Here is an 18,029-nt window from a genome sequence, read left to right as displayed (position 1 = left end):
GCGGTAAAATAAAAATAGTCAGATGTCACAATATTTTGAGGACAGAGCTGATACAATATGCAGATGGATTATGAACCCCCAGGAGAGACCAATGGATTGAATGTGGGGCGTGAGAGCAAAAGAGGAGTCCATAATGAATCCCAAGCTTTGGGACCTACACAATTGGTGGATGTCAATCTTTCCTGCAGTTTTGAACACTGAGAGTGACAGGTTTGACGGTGGGGAGGGGGGTGGAAATAAAGAGTTATGCACTGATTTTCTGATGTCTACTTGGCATGAGTGGAGGTTGAATCTGGCACTCAGGGGACGGCATGGGGCTGAAGCAAGGACCTGGATTAATTGTCGGAATATGGCCACTCCTGCCCACGGAACTGTGGGCAACTCAGCTACCTCACCGGACTTACGCATTCTTAAATGGAAAACGAACCTGACGATAAACTTCGCAGCCAGACCCTTCCCAGCGTCCCTCCCTCTTGAGATCCCTGTATGCTCCAAGTGCCAATTCTGCAAACACCCTCTGTATTAATTTATCCAAAGAGATGAAAATCTGACCTGCAAGCCACTAACAAGCCCATCACAAGATCACTCCTACCACCCCACCACATCATTGCTGAAAATACCCATTTCCTGTCATAGACAATCAAGCCCTAGATTTCCCAATTGGGCACTCTCTTAAGAACTTCAGGCACCCGATGCCAGGATTCCAAACGAACAGTCAGTTTAAACTGAGGCTGGAAAGAGATAGAAACCCTACAAGCCTGACCTTCTGGAGCTGCAAGGATCGGCCACCCTCCGTTGCGAGCTGGAATGTATAAATAAGGGTGGATTTTCAAGTTACTAGCAAACCATGTCATGACCCAAAACTGTGCTTTCTCCACAACATGCTTCGGCATCAGGGAGAAAGTACACACGTGGCCAAGCTCTTGTGCCAGCCAGGCGGAGTCTGAACACTCCAAGGTAACAACGAAGTCACACTTGTCCAGGACGAAGTCAACTTCTGTCCCTCACCAGAAACTGGTTTATTGCTTAAAACATGAAGCACCACCGTAGGAAGGGGGGAAAACCACAGGCAAAAAAAATAAACTGTGGGGCTCCCTGGCTTCAAGAAACTTCCAGTCTGGTTGGAGAAACAAGTCCCCTACGTGGAGTTAATCCGCAAGGCCAGACATGACCAGCAGGGCAGGATGGGTGTCAAGCGAAGGCTTTTGTTTTATTTACTGGAAAGATAAACATAGGCTGTTGAGCTCTAAGTAGGTCCATGTTGATTTAAAACAGGCTCCCACGCTTGGTAAACAGAGCAGGTGCTGAAACTGAAACACTTTTCCAGGGTCTGCTCCAGTCTCGGCCCTGAAGATGCTGAGAGGCTTCAGGATTTGCCCCAGGAGTGTCCAACCCTCCAGAGGATTCCAGGTCCTGCCCTAAAGAAGCGGGTTGACTCCGCATAACCCATGCTTCCCTAAGCCTATTTTAGGAGGGAATCCTTTTTTCCAGTAACCTTATTAACACTCAGCGAGACAAATGTCAGGAAATGCTAGCCCAGAGCTGCCAAAGACTTTTCCCCCAAGCACAAGACGCACTGAGAAACGGTCAAGGCTGACTGGAGGCTGCCAGCCTCTCCTGCACTCACGGTGATCATAAACATGGCAATAAATAACAGCTTTGACAAGTAGATATGTTTTCCCACAAATATAATCCAGAATCATATTCCCTTTTCCTTTTCGTTTTAAAGATTTTATTTTTGGGCGTCTGGGTGGCTCAGTCGGTTGAGCTTCCGGCTTCGGCTCAGGTCATGATCTCACAGTTCGTGGGTTCGAGCCCCACATCAAGCTCTGTGCTGACAGCTAGCTCAGAGCCTGGATCCTGCTTCGGATTCTGTATCTCCCTCTCTCTCGGACCCTCCCCTGCTCGCGCTGTCTCTGTCTCCCAAAAATAAATTAAAAACATTAAAAAATTTCAAAAAAGATTTTATTTTTGGGGAGCCAGGGTGGCTCAGTCGGTTAGGCATCCGACTTGTGTTCTCACAGTTTCGTGAGTTCAAGCCCCGCATGGGGCTCTGCTCTGACAGTGTAGAGGCCACCTGGGAATCTCCCTCTCCCTAACTCTCTACCCAGCCCCTGCTCACACTGTCTCTGTCTTGGTCTCAAAATAAATTAAAAAAAATTTTTTTAAACCTTGAAGATTTTAAGTAATCTCTCCACACAATGTGGGGCTCAAACTCACAACGCCAAGATCAAGAGTCAGATGCTCTACTGACTGAGCCACTCAGGTGCTCCGAATCATATTCCTGACTGAGTTCACGTACAGTAACAAATACTTAATAATTATCTGCACGATAATATGCCATTAAAAAAAGATACTAAAACAAAAACAAAAAACTGTGGTCTTCTTTGAGGTTGTGAAAGTACACCCCAAGACCTCTAAAATCGCCATACATGTGCTGTGTATATTCAGGGAACTAGTATGGGTATATCTAAAGGGTTACGCTAAGTTATCGAAAACAAGTATATGTAATCCTATAAAACCATGATGGTATCAGTTGATGTTAAAACTCCATCTACCTAAGAGGCTATCATTTTGTTTGCCTGTTTTGAAGGCATAAAAATCTTGGGAAACCCAAGGTGGTTGGGCTGGGTGGGTCTCTTTTCTGGAGCAAAGCAGAGTACAAGTTAACATTTTTAGTAACATTTTTCCAGGAAAGCCCAAACTTTGTTTTTTGTTAAATTACCCAGAAGGGGCACCTGGGTGGCTCAGTCGGTTAAGCATCCCACTTCAGCTCAGGTCATGATCTCAGTTTGTGGCTCTAAGCCCCACATCAGGCTCTGTGTTGACAACTCGGGAGCCTGGAGCCTGCTTCAGATTCTATGTCTTCTTCTCTCTCCACTCCTTCCCTGCTCGTGCTCGCGCTCTCTCTCTCTCTCTCTCTCTCAAAAATAAAAAAATAATTTTTTTGAAAAATCCTTCTGGGGTCCCTGGGTGGCCTACTTGGTCGAGCATCCGACTTCAGCTCAGGTCATGATCTCATGGTTTGTGGGTTCAAGCCCTGCATCGGGTTCTGTGCTGACTGCTAGCTCGAGCCTGCTTCAGATTCTATGTATCTTTCTCTCTGTGCCCCTCCCCTATTCACTCTGTCTCTGTCTCTCAAAAATAAATAAATGTAAAAATAATGTAAAAATAAATGTAAAAAAAATCCTTCTGATCATGGGGTGCCTGGGTGGTTCAGTCAAATAAGCATCTGACTTCAGCTCAGGTCATGATCTCATAGTTAGGGAGTTCAAGCCCCACATCAGGCTTTCTGTTATCAGTGTAGAGCCGGCTTCAGATCTCCCCTCTCTCTCTCTCTCTCTCTGCCCCTCCCATGCTGTCTCTCTCTCTCTCAAAAATAAATAAACATTAAAAAAAATCATTCTGATCATGGTAAATCTAACTCTCATACATGCTGATGATTGTCAAATTGAGACCTTTCAGAAAAATATTTGTGCCTATATATCCAAAAAAAAATTTGTTTAATATTATTCTCTTTTCCCTATCTTCCTAAGAATCTATCCTAAGAAATAATAAAGGAGAGGGGCAGGGTCCCGTTGGCACAAAGACTTATGTGCAAAGATGTTCATCACCGGATTATTTAGAATAGTAGAAACAAAAGGCATAAAATACCCTAAAGGCCCAATAATGTGCCACTGATTAAAGCAAATATGTGTATAAGCATATTATGGGCTGCTATGTGATCATTTAAAATCCTTATGAATTTGAATGACATAGGGAAGTGCTTATTCATTATGGCAATTTTCCTTTTAAATAAATACATGCCTGCAAATACTGAGCACTGCTATACGGTTGAGAATGTTAAAAACAAGTATAAACATTAAACGCACTCAGAAAAGAAGTCTTGGGAGGAAGCACACCAACTACACCCAATTATTCATAATAAAAAATCTCTGAGTGGCAAGATTATGGGGCCAGTTTCCAATGTGTGTCTATGAAGAACACAAATTTTGTGAATGAGGAAAGCTACATCTAAAAGTTAATTGCCCTGACTTTTGGGGCAAGATTTTACAGTCACAGTTCCAATCCTTAAAGAGTTTAGGGTCAGTCACCAAAGACGAGGACTACAGTGGAGGACAATCTTGAACAGGAGTCTTGGTGACGAAGGAAGACTGTACGACAGTTACCTTCAAAACTCCCAGGAAAGGGACCTGGATGAACACAACTGGCCGGCGAGACGCACACCAAGGAACGGCACGATGCAAAGTCAGAACCTGAAGAGCCCATGTGGACCCAGAAGGAAACGGCCTACATCCGGGCACAGATGCCTCCCATCTGGGGGTGTGGAGGAACAGTATGGTGAACAGACCACGTCTGGACGGTGATTAAACAACAGAGGGGACAGCAGTGGGTGACCGGACATGTGATGGACGGTTGTGAAACCTTCTGTGATTCTAATCTGACAGAGATACCACCACGCTTACACAACCCGGTCCTCCTTGGTAGAATACTTTCCATCGCCGCGGTGCTCAGCTGCCACACCCGCAATTCAAACCTCAAGAACTCCAGAATTCCTCATCAGAGAGTATTTTCTAGAAGGGGAGAAGGAAGCGTGGCCTTTTAACTCTAGACTCTTTGGGCTGAATGACTCCACTCTCTCTTCAGAGTGCGACTGATCCTCTCCACCACTTGTTCTCGAAGGAAAAAAAAAAAGATAACCTGCTTCTTGATATTCAACACTCAGAGTTCTCCGTACAAAAATAATTGTACTTCTGCAGTGCTCACAGGCTCGCTTTACAGCCTCAGACAGAAAATATACGTCCTGACCGCAGTTCCGTCTGTGAAATGGGAAAGCTCTGACTCAGCCTCTGCTAGGAAACACATGCCAAGTATTCTAGAAAGTCTGGCTGAGTCATACATAAATGGGGAAAAGACAAAACAAGGGGAAAGTGTAAACGTGGTGAAGGGAATGGAGACGGTGCACGGGGACAAATGGAGCCAGCCAAGGTTCAGACCCTCACAGCCCCCGAAGTTCACCTGCGCCACGGCAGCCTGCCCCGTGCTCACAGTGTGTCAGTACTCACCCCTGCAGTGTCCCCCTCAAGGACATCCAGAAACCAAACCCCCGCCAGCCTCAGGTCCCACTGTCCAGGGGCACACGTGGAGCCTCCTTGAGCCATGCCCACCCCCTCCAGCTCCTGAAGTCCCCCCCTCCCCCCCCAGCAGCACTGGGCAGGCCACACTGAGCCTGTTTACATTCATCCTTCCCCACTGTCATTGTGGTCAGGGGTTAGGAGGATGGCAGGCTCTGGCTGCCCTGTCTCACATCCTGACTCCCACAACCGCACAAACACTTAACCGCCCTGCGCCTACTTCCTCCTCCGTGAAACAGGGGCAACAGAACAGGAGCAAAGCGCCTAGAACAATGCCTGGCACAGACACAGTGTCACTGGCTTATTTGCTATTATTCTTATGATCCTTCGTCATCGACTCCACTTTCTCCCAGCGTCTAGAACACTTTTTCCCCACACAGTCAGCAACCATGAAATATTTGGGGGATCTGTGAATGAATCAATGGTAAATGCAAGACCAAGGGAAACAGTGGGGCTCATGGGTGGCTCAGTGGGTTAAGCGTATGATTCCTGGTTTTTGTTCAGGTCATGATCTCACAGTTTCATGAGTTCAAGCCCTGAGTCAGGGTCTGAGCTGGCAGTGCAGAGCCTGCTTGGGATTCTCTCTTTCCCTCGCTGCCCCTCCCCCACTCACACTGCCTCAGACTCTCTCAAAATAAATAAATAAACTAAAAAAAATTAACAATAAAAAAGACCAAGAGAGAGACCAATAAAAGCTACTTATCTAAATTCGGAAGAGGGAAAGGGAGAATTCTCTACCCTACCCTAACTATATATTCTAAATAAATTTAAATGTAACAGATTGTTGACATTATTCTTCAGGGACTAACTAAAAAGTTGAACTGTTCCCATTTCATATTGCCACAGTGCGTTAGGGGTCATGAAACCTAGTATATGAATTTCCCTAAAAAGACAACTCTAACTGAAGGCATTTTTCCAAAGAAGGTAAATGAAATACACCAACAGGTATGTGAAAATGCATTCAATGTCACGAATCATCAGGAAGTGCACAAGGAGATACCACCTCACACCTGTCGGAACGGCTGTTATCAAAAGACAAGAGACAACACGTGCTGGTGAGGATGTGGAGAAAGGGGCATCCGGGGCGCTGTTGGCGGGAACGTAACTTGGCACCGCTACTATGAGAAACGGTATGGAGATTCCTCAAAAAATTAAAAAGAGAACTACCGTGTGCCCAGTAGAGCTTCTTCTGGGATTCCATTCAAAGGAAATGGAAACATGACCTCCAAGAAGATACTTGCATGCCCGGGTTCATTGTAGCATGACTGACAACGGTCAAGATACTGAAACAGCTTTACGTGCCCATCAACAGATACGTCGATTTTAAAAAGTGGTGTTTATATACATAATGGAATATCATTCAGCCATAAGTAAGAAGGAAATCCCACCACATGGATGGACCCTGAAGGTATGACGCCAAGTGACAAAGGTCAGGCAGAGAAAGACAAATACTGTATAATATCACGTATACGTGGAATCTAAAAACAGCTGAGACCCAGAAACAGAATAAGGTGGGGGTTACTGGAGAGATATGTTGGTCACAGGGTGCAAACTTCCAGTTACAAAATGAGTCAGTTCTGGGGATCTAATGTACAGCATGGCCATTGTAATTATATACTGGAGTGGCCTAGAGAACAGATCTTACATGTTCTCATGGCAAAAAAGAAATGGTAATTATACGCCGTGCTGGGGGAATTAGCTAACCCTAGGAAGGTAGTTATGTTACGATACAGAAGTATATCAAATCAACACACTGTACCCCTTAAACTTATAAATGTGACAGGTCAGTTACCTCTCCATAAGACTGGGAGCAAAAAACAAAAATGAAAAATAAAATAAAAACACAACGCTTCTAAGCCAAACTTGGCATCCCTACCCACCTACCTTTGACCCCTCTCTCCCTCAATGCCAACATGTAAGCTGTCAGCAAATTCTACTGATACTCCCTCCCAATCTGTCCACTTCACCAATATCCCCACTGCTAGCAATCTAACACAAGCCAAAGCCCTCGCTGAGTTCCCACAGTGGTTGGAATCAAACACCAAATTCTCACCATAGCCTCCCCCACGTGACTATGCCTCGCCCCTCAGGGCCGGCAGCCACTGGAGCTGGCTTTAGATTTCTCTCACAGCTGAAGCATCTTCCCTTTGGGAACTTCATACATGGTTTGCTTTCTGCCTGGAATGTTCTCCCATCTCCCACCCCTTCCTTCTTTCACACCCTTACCTGACTAATTCTAGTTGATCCTTCACATCTCATTTTATTTACTTATTTTTAATGTTTATTTTTGAGGCAGAGAGAAGAGAGAGACAGAGCACAAGCAGGGGAGAGGCAGAGAAAGAGGGAGACACAGAATCTGAACTAGGCTCCAGGCTCTGAGCTGTCAGCATAGAGCCCGACACGGAGCTCAAAGTCATGAACCATGAGATCATGACCTGAGCCGAAGTCGGGTGCTTAACCAACTGAGCCCCTTCACATCTCATTTTATTTTTTTTCAAACATTTATCTATTTTTGAGAAACAGAGAGAGCAAGCCTGAGCAGGGGAGGGGCAGAGAGAGACACAGAATCTGAAGCAGGCTCCAGGCCCTGAGCTGTCAGCACAGAGCCTGACGTGGGGCTCGAACTCATAAACCGCAAGATCACGACCGGAGCCAAAGTTGGATGCTTAACCAACTGAGCCACCCAGGCGCCCCCATATCTCATTTTAAATGTCATTTCCTTAGGGGGCCGTCCTAGCCTGCAACGCTCACCAGCTTCTCGGTGGAAGAAATCCCATCCCCGCGTCACACCCATCACAGCCCCTGTTTGCCACCTGGCTCCTAGCACCTGGCAAGGTGCCTCCCATGCAGGGTAGGGGCTGGCCTCCGCATCCAGCACAGAACCTCCCAACACACACCCACCGGCAACAATGACCCAGGAGAGCAGGTTGAGGACAGAGCCTGAGCCAAGTAAGATACCATCAAGATACCCACGTGTATTTAATACCCAACAGGATGCTCTCAAAGCAGTTTTTCTTAGTAACTATGAGGAGGCATCCCCCCCAGTCCCAAACTCTTCAGGCACAGAAAAGCAAGGGTTTCGCCATGCCGTCTGCGCTTACTTGAAAACGCTGGACGCAGGCCAGCAGAGACCCTGTTCGGAGCTCTCGCATCACGCTGTATTTCCTAAGTTTCCCGAACTCTTCCAGCATTTAAGCAATAACAACAATAAAACAAGCACAGCTCCGCAGTCTGGCAGGCTTTGCTCCTCGGGACACAGGCTGCTTGCTTAGCCTACACCTCAGTGCTCGTTACACAATAAAACACACAAGACCAAGACGGGCAAGGAATTCACCCCACGGTGAAATTCCACATGAACTTCAAAAGGAAGCCCCTAAGAGAAAATGGTGGGAAGCCTTTTGCCATCTTGTGAGACACATGCTACACCAAAGCACTGCCATTTTGGGCGCAGAACCTTTTCCTGCCAGGCACAAAGGCAGTTAAACGAGAGTCTGTTCAGCAAAGACACGGGGGGGGGGGGCGTCTGGGGAGCAGCTGCTCACCCACAGCTGATGGGCCAAGCCTCAAACACCCACCACTCAGCACAACCCGGCCGCTTGGCCCTCATGGGGAGGTGGGGGGGCAGAAGCAAAGAATTAAAAATATAGGGGCGCCTGGGTGGCTCAGTTGGTTGAGCGGCCGACTTCAGCTCAGGTCATGATCTCGCAGTTTGTGGGTTTGAGCCCTGCGTCGGGCTCTGTGCTAACAGCTCAGAGATTGGAGCCTAGTTCAGATTCTGTCTTCTTCTCTCTCTGCCCCTCCCCTGCTCATACTCTGTCTCTCCCTATGTGCAAAAATAAATAAAATCTTTTTTAAAAATTTTAATAAAAACAATAAAATTAAAAAATTAAAAATATAAATTTAAAAACACCAGAGAGAATGAAATATGAACTAGTTATGTGAATCAGAAAATGGGTCTGGGGAGGCCAGGAAAGGGGAAGGTCCTAGGGTCTGAATTTCTCAGGAGTGTGGGGAGGGAAGAAGGGGGGAGAGATGGAGCTCCTGTGTAAATTCCTATTTTTTGGCTAACTGCCTACCCTATCCCCCAACCAAAAAAAAAAAAAAAACAAAAAACAAAAAACAAAAAACCAACAACCTCAATACAGCATCCTTGGGGAATAATTGTCTCTCTCTTCTAAAGCACAGATTAGGAAGCGCTGGATTATAATAATATAATAAGACACAGGATCAGTTAGAGGAACTACAATTGGAGGGGCTTGCTTCTGAATTTAAATACTATTTGATCAACTGAATTCCACTTATTAAGAATATTTTTTATAACGCGGTAACCCATGTACCACTTGGAAAAGAAAATCCAGATTAAAATAGTCTGACAAAAATCTTTAAACTCCTCTATCAAAATTGCACCACAGATGGGTGCTAGGCGGTTATTTTCTTAGCAACTGATGATAGTGAGAGTCTCTAATGACCCCTAACAAACACTGAACACTTCTCCAGTTTCAAAAGAAAACACTAGGAATAATTATGAAATAACCTGGCCCAGAAATTACAATAAACCCGAATTTCAGAGAAATTAGGCAGCAACCCTTAGACAATTATTTTGAAACACGTCTGACGAAACAGTGGGATGTGACATCGTTTTATTTAAAAAGAAGGAAAAACAAAAATGTGAGGAGGAGCCCAGGGTCTGGAAGAGAGTTAGCCATTCACGGCAGAGCAGAACGCAAACCAGAGACCCAAACGATGTATCAGCCGCAATCCGGAAGGCCCCCTTCATAAATCCAGATCCACTGTGCCTTCTCTACCGGTTTCTGGTCGACACGCTGCTGCCCAGGGAGCAGGTAATCATGCACTTACAGTCCCAAGGTGTCAGATTCCTCTATTCCAAAGGCTGCCTGAGACCACTAGGTGGACGAAGAGGTCAACAACCACAGACTCCCCCCCCCCCCACCCACCCCGTCCGGCTCCCTCCACCACGCCCTCCCTCTCCGGCACCCCTCCGCACCCCTTAGTCTCAGATGAAGACCACAGAAATGCACAATTACGGGGCTAATAGCTCATAACCAAAGACACCACTGGGTCGCCACAGCATTAGGTACTTCACAGATTTGGTTTCCTTTATCCCAATGCCAGCCTAATCCTCTTCTCCTCTGTCCAGTCTCCTTTCACAGCCCAGAACGTCTGCGTGATGGCCAGTGCCCAGGTCCCCAGAAGGACAGCAGAACCCACAGAGGTGGCGGCCACCAGCCCAAGGGCAGGGGGCTCCATGACAAGTGCGGTGTGAGCTCACGGCGGTGAGTGGAAAACACACCCCCTAAGACAGCAGAGGATAAAGGGACCAAAGTCCCCTGAGCTCCCCTCGCCCGAATCCACACTGGCTCCGGGTAACATGCCTTACCATCTCCTCAGCCCGTTCATTTCCAAAGATGAAAACAAGCACTGGGTTAGGGTCCACCTTGTGACAACTGTCCGCATGGGACAGCTGGGGAGGCAGCATCGAGTAGCTCTCTCTACATGGAGCATCCCCCGCCCTCCGTCCACACCCGCAAGGGGCTGTGTCCACCCTGCACCACTTCTAAGAATGGCACTTTCCATTCAAAGAGGGGAAAAAAAGCCTCCAAAGGATTTTAAAGTAAGGTACTTTCCCTGTAGTTTAAAAGAAACAAACAAACAAACAACAAAAAAACAAGTGGCAGCCCTGCCCAGCATTTCCTCAAGCAGAGAAATACATTTCAAAGCCTACATGCACAATGGGAAATGCAGGGGGAGCAGGAAATGTGAAAAGGACGGGCTTCCTCATTTTACCCTCTAGGACCCTGTAACTATCGAACTTTTTAAAAGTCTTGGTATACTGTTAAAATGTTGTTTATCAAGCATCCTTTCCTTGGAGAAACCTGAATCAATCAGACCCCCATACCAACAACGTCCTCACACCTATGACACTGTCCTTGATAATGACCTGACTGACAGTCGGCAAAGCAGAACCAGCCACAGAAAGTTACTTTCTACTCCCTTAGTAAAGAACATGCCACGAGGCCCCGGAAAAGGAGCGGAGAACCGGGTCCGGTCCTCACTCTGGCCACTAACTCAGCGTGTGACGTTGGGCAATTCACTTAGGGCATCTCTGGGCCTGTTTCCTTTCTGGGAGCAGGTTGGGCCGAGATGATCTAAGGTCATTTCCAGCCCTGAAATCTTGACACTGTAGGAGCGTATGTAATTATGAGCATCCATTTTACTGCAGGGTTGGAGGAGAGGGGAAGCTTCTGGAAAAATGTCAACCTTTCTACATGCCTCATTTATAACATGAGGATTTGTAGAACATTTTCACAAACGATGAATCAAGATGTGGCTTAACGGAAATAAATCACTTTGTAATACATACACACACATACATATGTATTTAATATTCATATAACAGAGGCATAATTCATTAAATAATATATACTCTATTATAGTAAGCTACAAAGTAAGGAGACAGTTAGCCTGAAATTTGACACAATGCATCTTGAAATTTTCTTACTTAAGAAAATCATTTTGCCATTTTTTAGAAATTATAAGTAACAGAGAGGCAAAATATATTAATGGGTAGCATTTTGTGGTACTTAAAATAAAAAATACATGAATTATTTCATGCTTTGCATAATTCTACCTGTCACGGATTCATTATAAAAATGTGTCTTCCATTAATTATTTCAAAACTATGAAGTCTAGCTCAGGATATAAATATATGGAAGAGAATAGTGTAAGAAGGCTGAGCCATCTTCTCAAGAGGTTAATTTATAAAATCCACTTTCAGAGCCTACAAAATCTGAAAGCACATTAAAAATATATGTGGACACACATTTTACGTGGAGGTCTCTCCCGACTAAAAACAAATGTTTCCTATGTTAAACCCATAGGCTTTCAAAGCCATGGATGTAACAGGTTAAATTGAACTGAAGCCCTTCCAAAGTCATTTCTACTCTCCGTTGACAATCAATCGGCCCAGATAAAATTCTGCTGATGTTAATGTAGAATGTTACTACTTTCCAACAATTAAGACAAATTGGGGGATGGAGGAGGAGGGGAATTGGAAAGTCTCAAATCCAACACTTCCCTTTTGAATTTTCTAATTCCCTCCTCTGCAACTCACCTCCACTAAATGAGTTTTTTGGGAAAGGATTGGGGATTGTATTTTTGTAAACTACTCTGGCACCATTTCCGGTCTCCCCCAAACCTTGGTGAGAGTGTCCCATTAGTTGGAGACCACAAGCGTAGACTAACCCAACACCAGGAGAAAGGGGTGGTGGGAAGATTTGGAAATTTTCCAGGTATGTAACAATCACTAAGGTCCAATAGCAGAAAACAAATACCTTCTAGATGTAAACCATATCCAAGAATATTCCAAATATATATATACATATATATATTTTTTTTAAAGAAATAAAACCTGATTAACAAGACCTGTTATCGACAAAAGAACATTTTCTTCATCTCCCCCCAAGGAAGGAAGGAACTGCCTTTGTAAGGTCACTTACAACAATGTGTGCCGGCGACGGAGAACGGGCGTCCTTGAGGGCTTGTCTGCTCTGGAGGGTCCCCGCCTGGACATCAAGCAGCGGCCATTTCATCTGGAGATACTAGAGGGAGGAAACAAAATGAACATGGCAGATGAATTTGGAAAAGCCATACAGAACAGCTATCCCAAGGCAAAACTCCTAGGGTACCTGATAGGTAAGAAACTAAAAGGAGTAAAAACACATGCAAGTAACAACACCGAAAAACTTAAAGGCATGCAAGTAACACCATCACCAATAGAAAAATGAAATCGTGCCATACCAACAGATTCTTCCGTAGGGTTCATGTTCAACAGGTACTTTTACAGAACATCAACACTATTAACAACTACAGTTTGGTTTTTAACATTCAAACTTCAGGCTGGCTCCAGATAACATGATTTCACTGGCACTACCTCATTTAGAGGGAACAGTAGAAATGTGGGAGAGAAAAGAAGGAAGAGAACACAGGTCTTCCCAAGGAAGAAAGCAAACACCAGTCTCAAGCTAGAGGTGTCCAGAAGACCGTAATTCCAGATCTGCTTTTTCAGTGACCTTCATTTCTGAAAGCCCATCATCCTTCACTTTCAAGTTGAGTGTATCTGTGCAACTGTCCTTCAGTAAAAGCTGCCCGAGCAAGAGGAAGATGGATCCCCTCATCCAACCCCAAGGGTGGAACATCCGTGGCGCAAGGAAGGGAAAGGGAGTTACTTCCGTTACAAGAGATAATGTCAGCTTTGAGAAGGGCTTGATCAATGAACCCAATTCCCTGTTGTACACGCCAGGAAAACCTAGGTGAGGTGGCTTGCCCCAAACCAGAGATACTGAGCACATGGGGTAAGTGACCCCAAGGCCCCACACCTGTTTCACTCAGGAAACCTTCAGACAACTGAACAAAACTGAAGCCACAATGCTAAGATTTTCCTAAGGACATCACCAGCCTCTGTGTCACTGAAGGCCAACTGTTTAAGGCCCCAGTTAATGCTTGGAGGGCACTGAGGAGGCCATCTTCAGCTTTCCAGAGACCCCAAAGCAAAATAAATGGCTAGTTTTCATATAAACTATACAGGACATTTTACAGAATGAATATTGATTAAAGCTCATTTTGTACAGAGCCTTCTTGTGAAGGGTAAGGAGATAGGAAGGCATTTGCCCTCGAGGAGCTTATGTACATGACAGAACTGACTCACCCACAGATCACATCCAGATAGAGCACAGGAGAACCGTGGCACAGACTCAGCGAGTCGTGCTAAGGATACCAAGAAAGAAGATGGCAGTTCTGAGAAAGACACTGGGGAAGGCTGTACAGAGGAGGTCTTGTTGGGTCAGACAGATTTCAACAGAAAGAAAAAAGAACAGCACAGGGAAGTCCAGAAAGAAGGAAGGGTTGGCTCAAATCCTATATGAAAAAGGAAGGGTAAAAGCCACACACACAGCTTTCCCATAGGTTCCTTAAAGATACCACTGGACAGCGAATTAAAACCAAATGCAGTTACACCCAACACTGGAAGAGCCCGGCCCACGAGCTACCTGCCCCAAGTGCACGGTCATTTCCCCAACTCAGATCCATACAAGGTTAGAGAACGTCTACAACCTCAGAGCCATAAGCCAGAAGGCTCTTGGGCAGGGAAACATGGTTCCTAGTTCTGGTAACTCACCACAAGGCCTTGCGTCAAATCCCTTCGCTTCTATGGACCTCCAGTGTTTCATCCGCCAGCTATGGGGGATGGGGGGGGGGGCGGGGGGAGGGACTGCCCTGGCACTGAAGGATACCCCACTCCCACCCCCACCTCAGTCACTCCTATAATCAAACCATTTCCAAATGTCTTCTTTGGGGGCGGTGGCATCCCAGGTTGAGAGCTGTAGTCAATGTTTCCGTGGCCTCCCTCAGCCTGTATGTAACCCAAGCCAACGGGCCATGGGAACCCATTCCACCCCAGCTCACCCTGACTTCTTCCCATTCTCACTTGCCACATAAATATATGAGCCTCCTTGGCCCAAACCACTCAACAGCATCATTTCCTTGAGGTCAACCAAAATGGAAACCTGCCAATACTCTTCTCTCCTCTCATAAAAACCTGCGAGGAAAACCGCCAAGCTGAGTGCCACACACCTACCCCTCACGCTACCCCTCAGTGGGCAGGGTCAGATTTACAGACAAGTTTTCATCTTCAGCCATCTGGAAAACTGATTTGATCGCATCCAAATACCGGCTCCATAGAATTCGGAAATTTAGGCTTTGTTTAAGGTGGCAGACCTGCCCTGAGGACCCCACTAGAGAACTATCATACCCATAATGCAATATTAATGCAGAGTCTTATAATTCTTATTTTACATAAAAGCTTCATTGTGTGCCATATCCAATCTCCGCAGGCTACCTGCACCACATATTTTTATGAGCCTACATTTCGGCGCTCCAAGCCTACAATACACATAATTTTCAATTATGTTAGGGCAGCCCAGGATCTCTGCCTATATAACATTACTGGTTGAAGGAAATGAGACTCAGCCCCACTGCCCAGAGAGAGCTAACCAGATCCAGATGGTGGAGGAAGACGGCCCCGGTCCCGCTGGCTTGCAAGGACTCTGCAGTGACAGCCTCACCCTCTCCGTCCCAATGCAACGTGATCCCATAGAATGGCTGGGCCCCCGCAAACCTGTGCCCGTCCCTTGGAAATAAGTGGCATTCAGGCTGACGAGGTTCCTTTTGGGGGAAGAAGTATTATGTCAGGATTTTTAAAAGGAAGTTATTAACCTCCTCCAAAAGTGATGGGTTTCCCAGGCTCCTTCATCTTCTACAATTGGTACTTATTAATAAGGAAAATAAATAAATAAAGGGAAGAAAAAGGAAATTAAGTACGATTATAGCCTAGAGGAAAATCTTTTCCTTCCTGGAGACACTAAGCGGCAGGAAATTCTATTCTGTTGGGTCCTAAAAGAAGACCTGAAGAAGGAGGCATCTCGGATTTACAAAAGGGCTGGAAAGCCACGCCACATTTTCCCCGTGGCCCAACTTCGGTTTTACATCCTTTTGGGGAAGGAAAAAAAAGTTCCCACCATCCCACTACAAAAACAACACTGGGCTCCGGCTCTCTTCCTTACAGGCTGCTCAACGTGGAAATTATGAATTGCCTACAAAAACATTAAACTTTTCAGCAAACTGCAATCAAATGGGGCCGTGGGAATTCCTGCATTGAAAACTGTTGAAATGGAGTCCTGCTCAACTTGCATTTTGTAAAAATAAATAAATAAATTAATAATAATAATAATAATAATAATAATAAAAAATACATAAGGCCATCTTGACTTAAGTGTTTCATCCTTTAATACTAATGTTCTGCTCATGGCCTATTAGGGTTTTTCCCCCAAATCATATTTTATGATGGGTTTCAGGGAGCTTAAGTTAAGCTTTGGACCTGTGGACAAAGTCTCGAAATACATACAAAACCAATGGTCCGAATTGAACCAAAGTACTTTAAAAGTCTGTTAAATTGTCAGCAAAAAAGAAAAAGCTATGCAATTCTAACTTCTCCTCCCCCACTGCCCCCAATAAAAAAAGGACAAGGGGGCAGGGGACAGCTGGGTGGCTGAGTCGGTTAAGCATCTGACTTCAGCTCAGGTCATGATCTCATAGTTCATGGGTTCAAGCCCCACATCAGGCTCTGTGCTGACAGTGCGGAGCCTGGTTAGGATTCTCTCTCTTCCTCCCTCTCTGCCCCTCCCCCACTCACACTTTCTCTCAAAATAAATAACTTAAAAAAAAATGACAAGGAGACAAGGAAAGGCAAGTGGGGAGGGATCTTCCCTATCAGAGGGCCCCTGCAGGATCCAGCTACAAGAGGGCCTCAGGGAACCTGCTCCCGACAAAGGCACCCCCATTATCGTAGGGCTTCAGTAACAAGGATGGTGAGAAGGGGCTCCCTAGAGAACTGGAAGCCGAGGGCTGCTGAGGTCGTGGCACAAAGTCAATTTTCTAAGCAAAGAGAACAACGCAAAGATGATGAGATGACAAAGCTCCAAATCCCTGATTAAAAAAAAAATTTTTTTTAATGGCTGACTGGCAGCACTTCCTGTCAGTCATTCCATCTCACAGACGGGCAGGCAAGTGAAGTCCGTCCCTTTACTCATACAGGGCAAGGCTGGCAGACTTTTCTGTAAAGGGCTAGCACACATATCTTACTTGGCCTTTGTGACCCATCTCAGCTGTACTTAGTTCAGCCGTGCTTAACACTGGAGCAGCCACGGTCCATACGTGCACGTATCACGTCAAGGCTGCGTTCCAATAAAACTTTATTTACAGATACTGAAATATGGATTCCATGGGACTTTCCTGTGTCAGAAAATACTACCCTTCTCTTAGTTTTTTTTTCAACCATTTAAAAATAATAAAACCACTGTTAGCTCACAGGCCGCACAAAAACAGGTGATAAGATGGCTTTGGCCCCTGGGCCGCAGCTTGCCACCCCTGGCTTAGAGAATGAATATGCAAAGACCTGATTTCAAGTCGGACAGGATACATTCCTTCAGTGAGCCTTAAATCCAGACCGAACACCATTACTCGGTGGCCCCAAGGGGACGTTTTAGATTTAATCGTCACTGGCAAAGTCCAGTTTGGGGAGAAAAGCTCAGAAAAGAATGCGAGCTCTCCAGCCATGACTCCCAGTCACAAGGTCTAACCACTAGACCACAGTCTCACCGAAATAACTACCCCTCCTTTCCAAAATGGAAGTTTGAAAATCCCTGAGCGATTCTGACTGGAAAGGTTCACGTGTTCGGAAGTTCTCAGGCACTTCCCAGGAAGCACTGGCAATGCGTCCCATGCCATGGATTCACCACAGACAAGCACCCGGCAGAAACCCCGCAGGTCACGGGTGACGTGCCCTGCGTGCTCTGGGAATCGCCTTTGTACGTTCAGAAGCTCCTCTCTCTCCAGAGCCTCTCGGCACGTACAGGCTTCACACACCCCAACGCTGGAATGAAGCCCATGCCGGGCCAGCCCTGCCCACCAGCAGGTGGCATCAGCCACGGGCTCAGGCTGATGGGGAGGCGGGGCCACCATGGGGCCTGAATGGACTGCTAGATGGAGAGGAAACCGGCCTCTTCTGGAAGACTAGGTAGGTCCCATAGAAAGCCTATGACACAGAAAAGGACTGGTCTTGCGCTTTCCTCCCCTTCCTGGTAGATGGGCATTCTTTTTTTTTTTTAATGTCTTATTTATATTTGAGGGAGAGAAACAGCACGAGCAAGGGAGGGTCAGAGAGAGAGAAGGAGACGCAGAATCTGAAGACAGGCTCCAGGCTCTGAACTAGTTGTCAGTACAGAGCCTGAAGCAGGCTCGAACCCACAAACTGTGAGATCA

General features: G+C 45.9%; 1 protein-coding gene across 3 annotated transcripts in view; it reads right to left on the bottom strand.

Annotated features, from left to right (window-relative positions):
- TCF7L2 (transcription factor 7 like 2) overlaps positions 1-18,029 on the bottom strand; it is a 186,106-nt gene that overhangs the window by 110,743 nt on the left and 57,334 nt on the right. For all 3 annotated transcript variants that reach the window (XM_029932600.1, XM_029932598.1, XM_029932599.1), the window contains exon 2: positions 12,653-12,754. In XM_029932600.1, coding sequence (XP_029788460.1) covers positions 12,653-12,745 — 93 coding nt within the window. In that variant the 5' untranslated portion in view covers positions 12,746-12,754. The remainder of the gene's footprint in view (positions 1-12,652; positions 12,755-18,029) is intronic.

Source organism: Suricata suricatta, chromosome 2, assembly GCF_006229205.1.
Source record: "Suricata suricatta isolate VVHF042 chromosome 2, meerkat_22Aug2017_6uvM2_HiC, whole genome shotgun sequence".
NCBI lineage: Eukaryota > Metazoa > Chordata > Mammalia > Carnivora > Herpestidae > Suricata > Suricata suricatta.
This window is presented reverse-complemented; position numbering and strand designations above follow the sequence as displayed.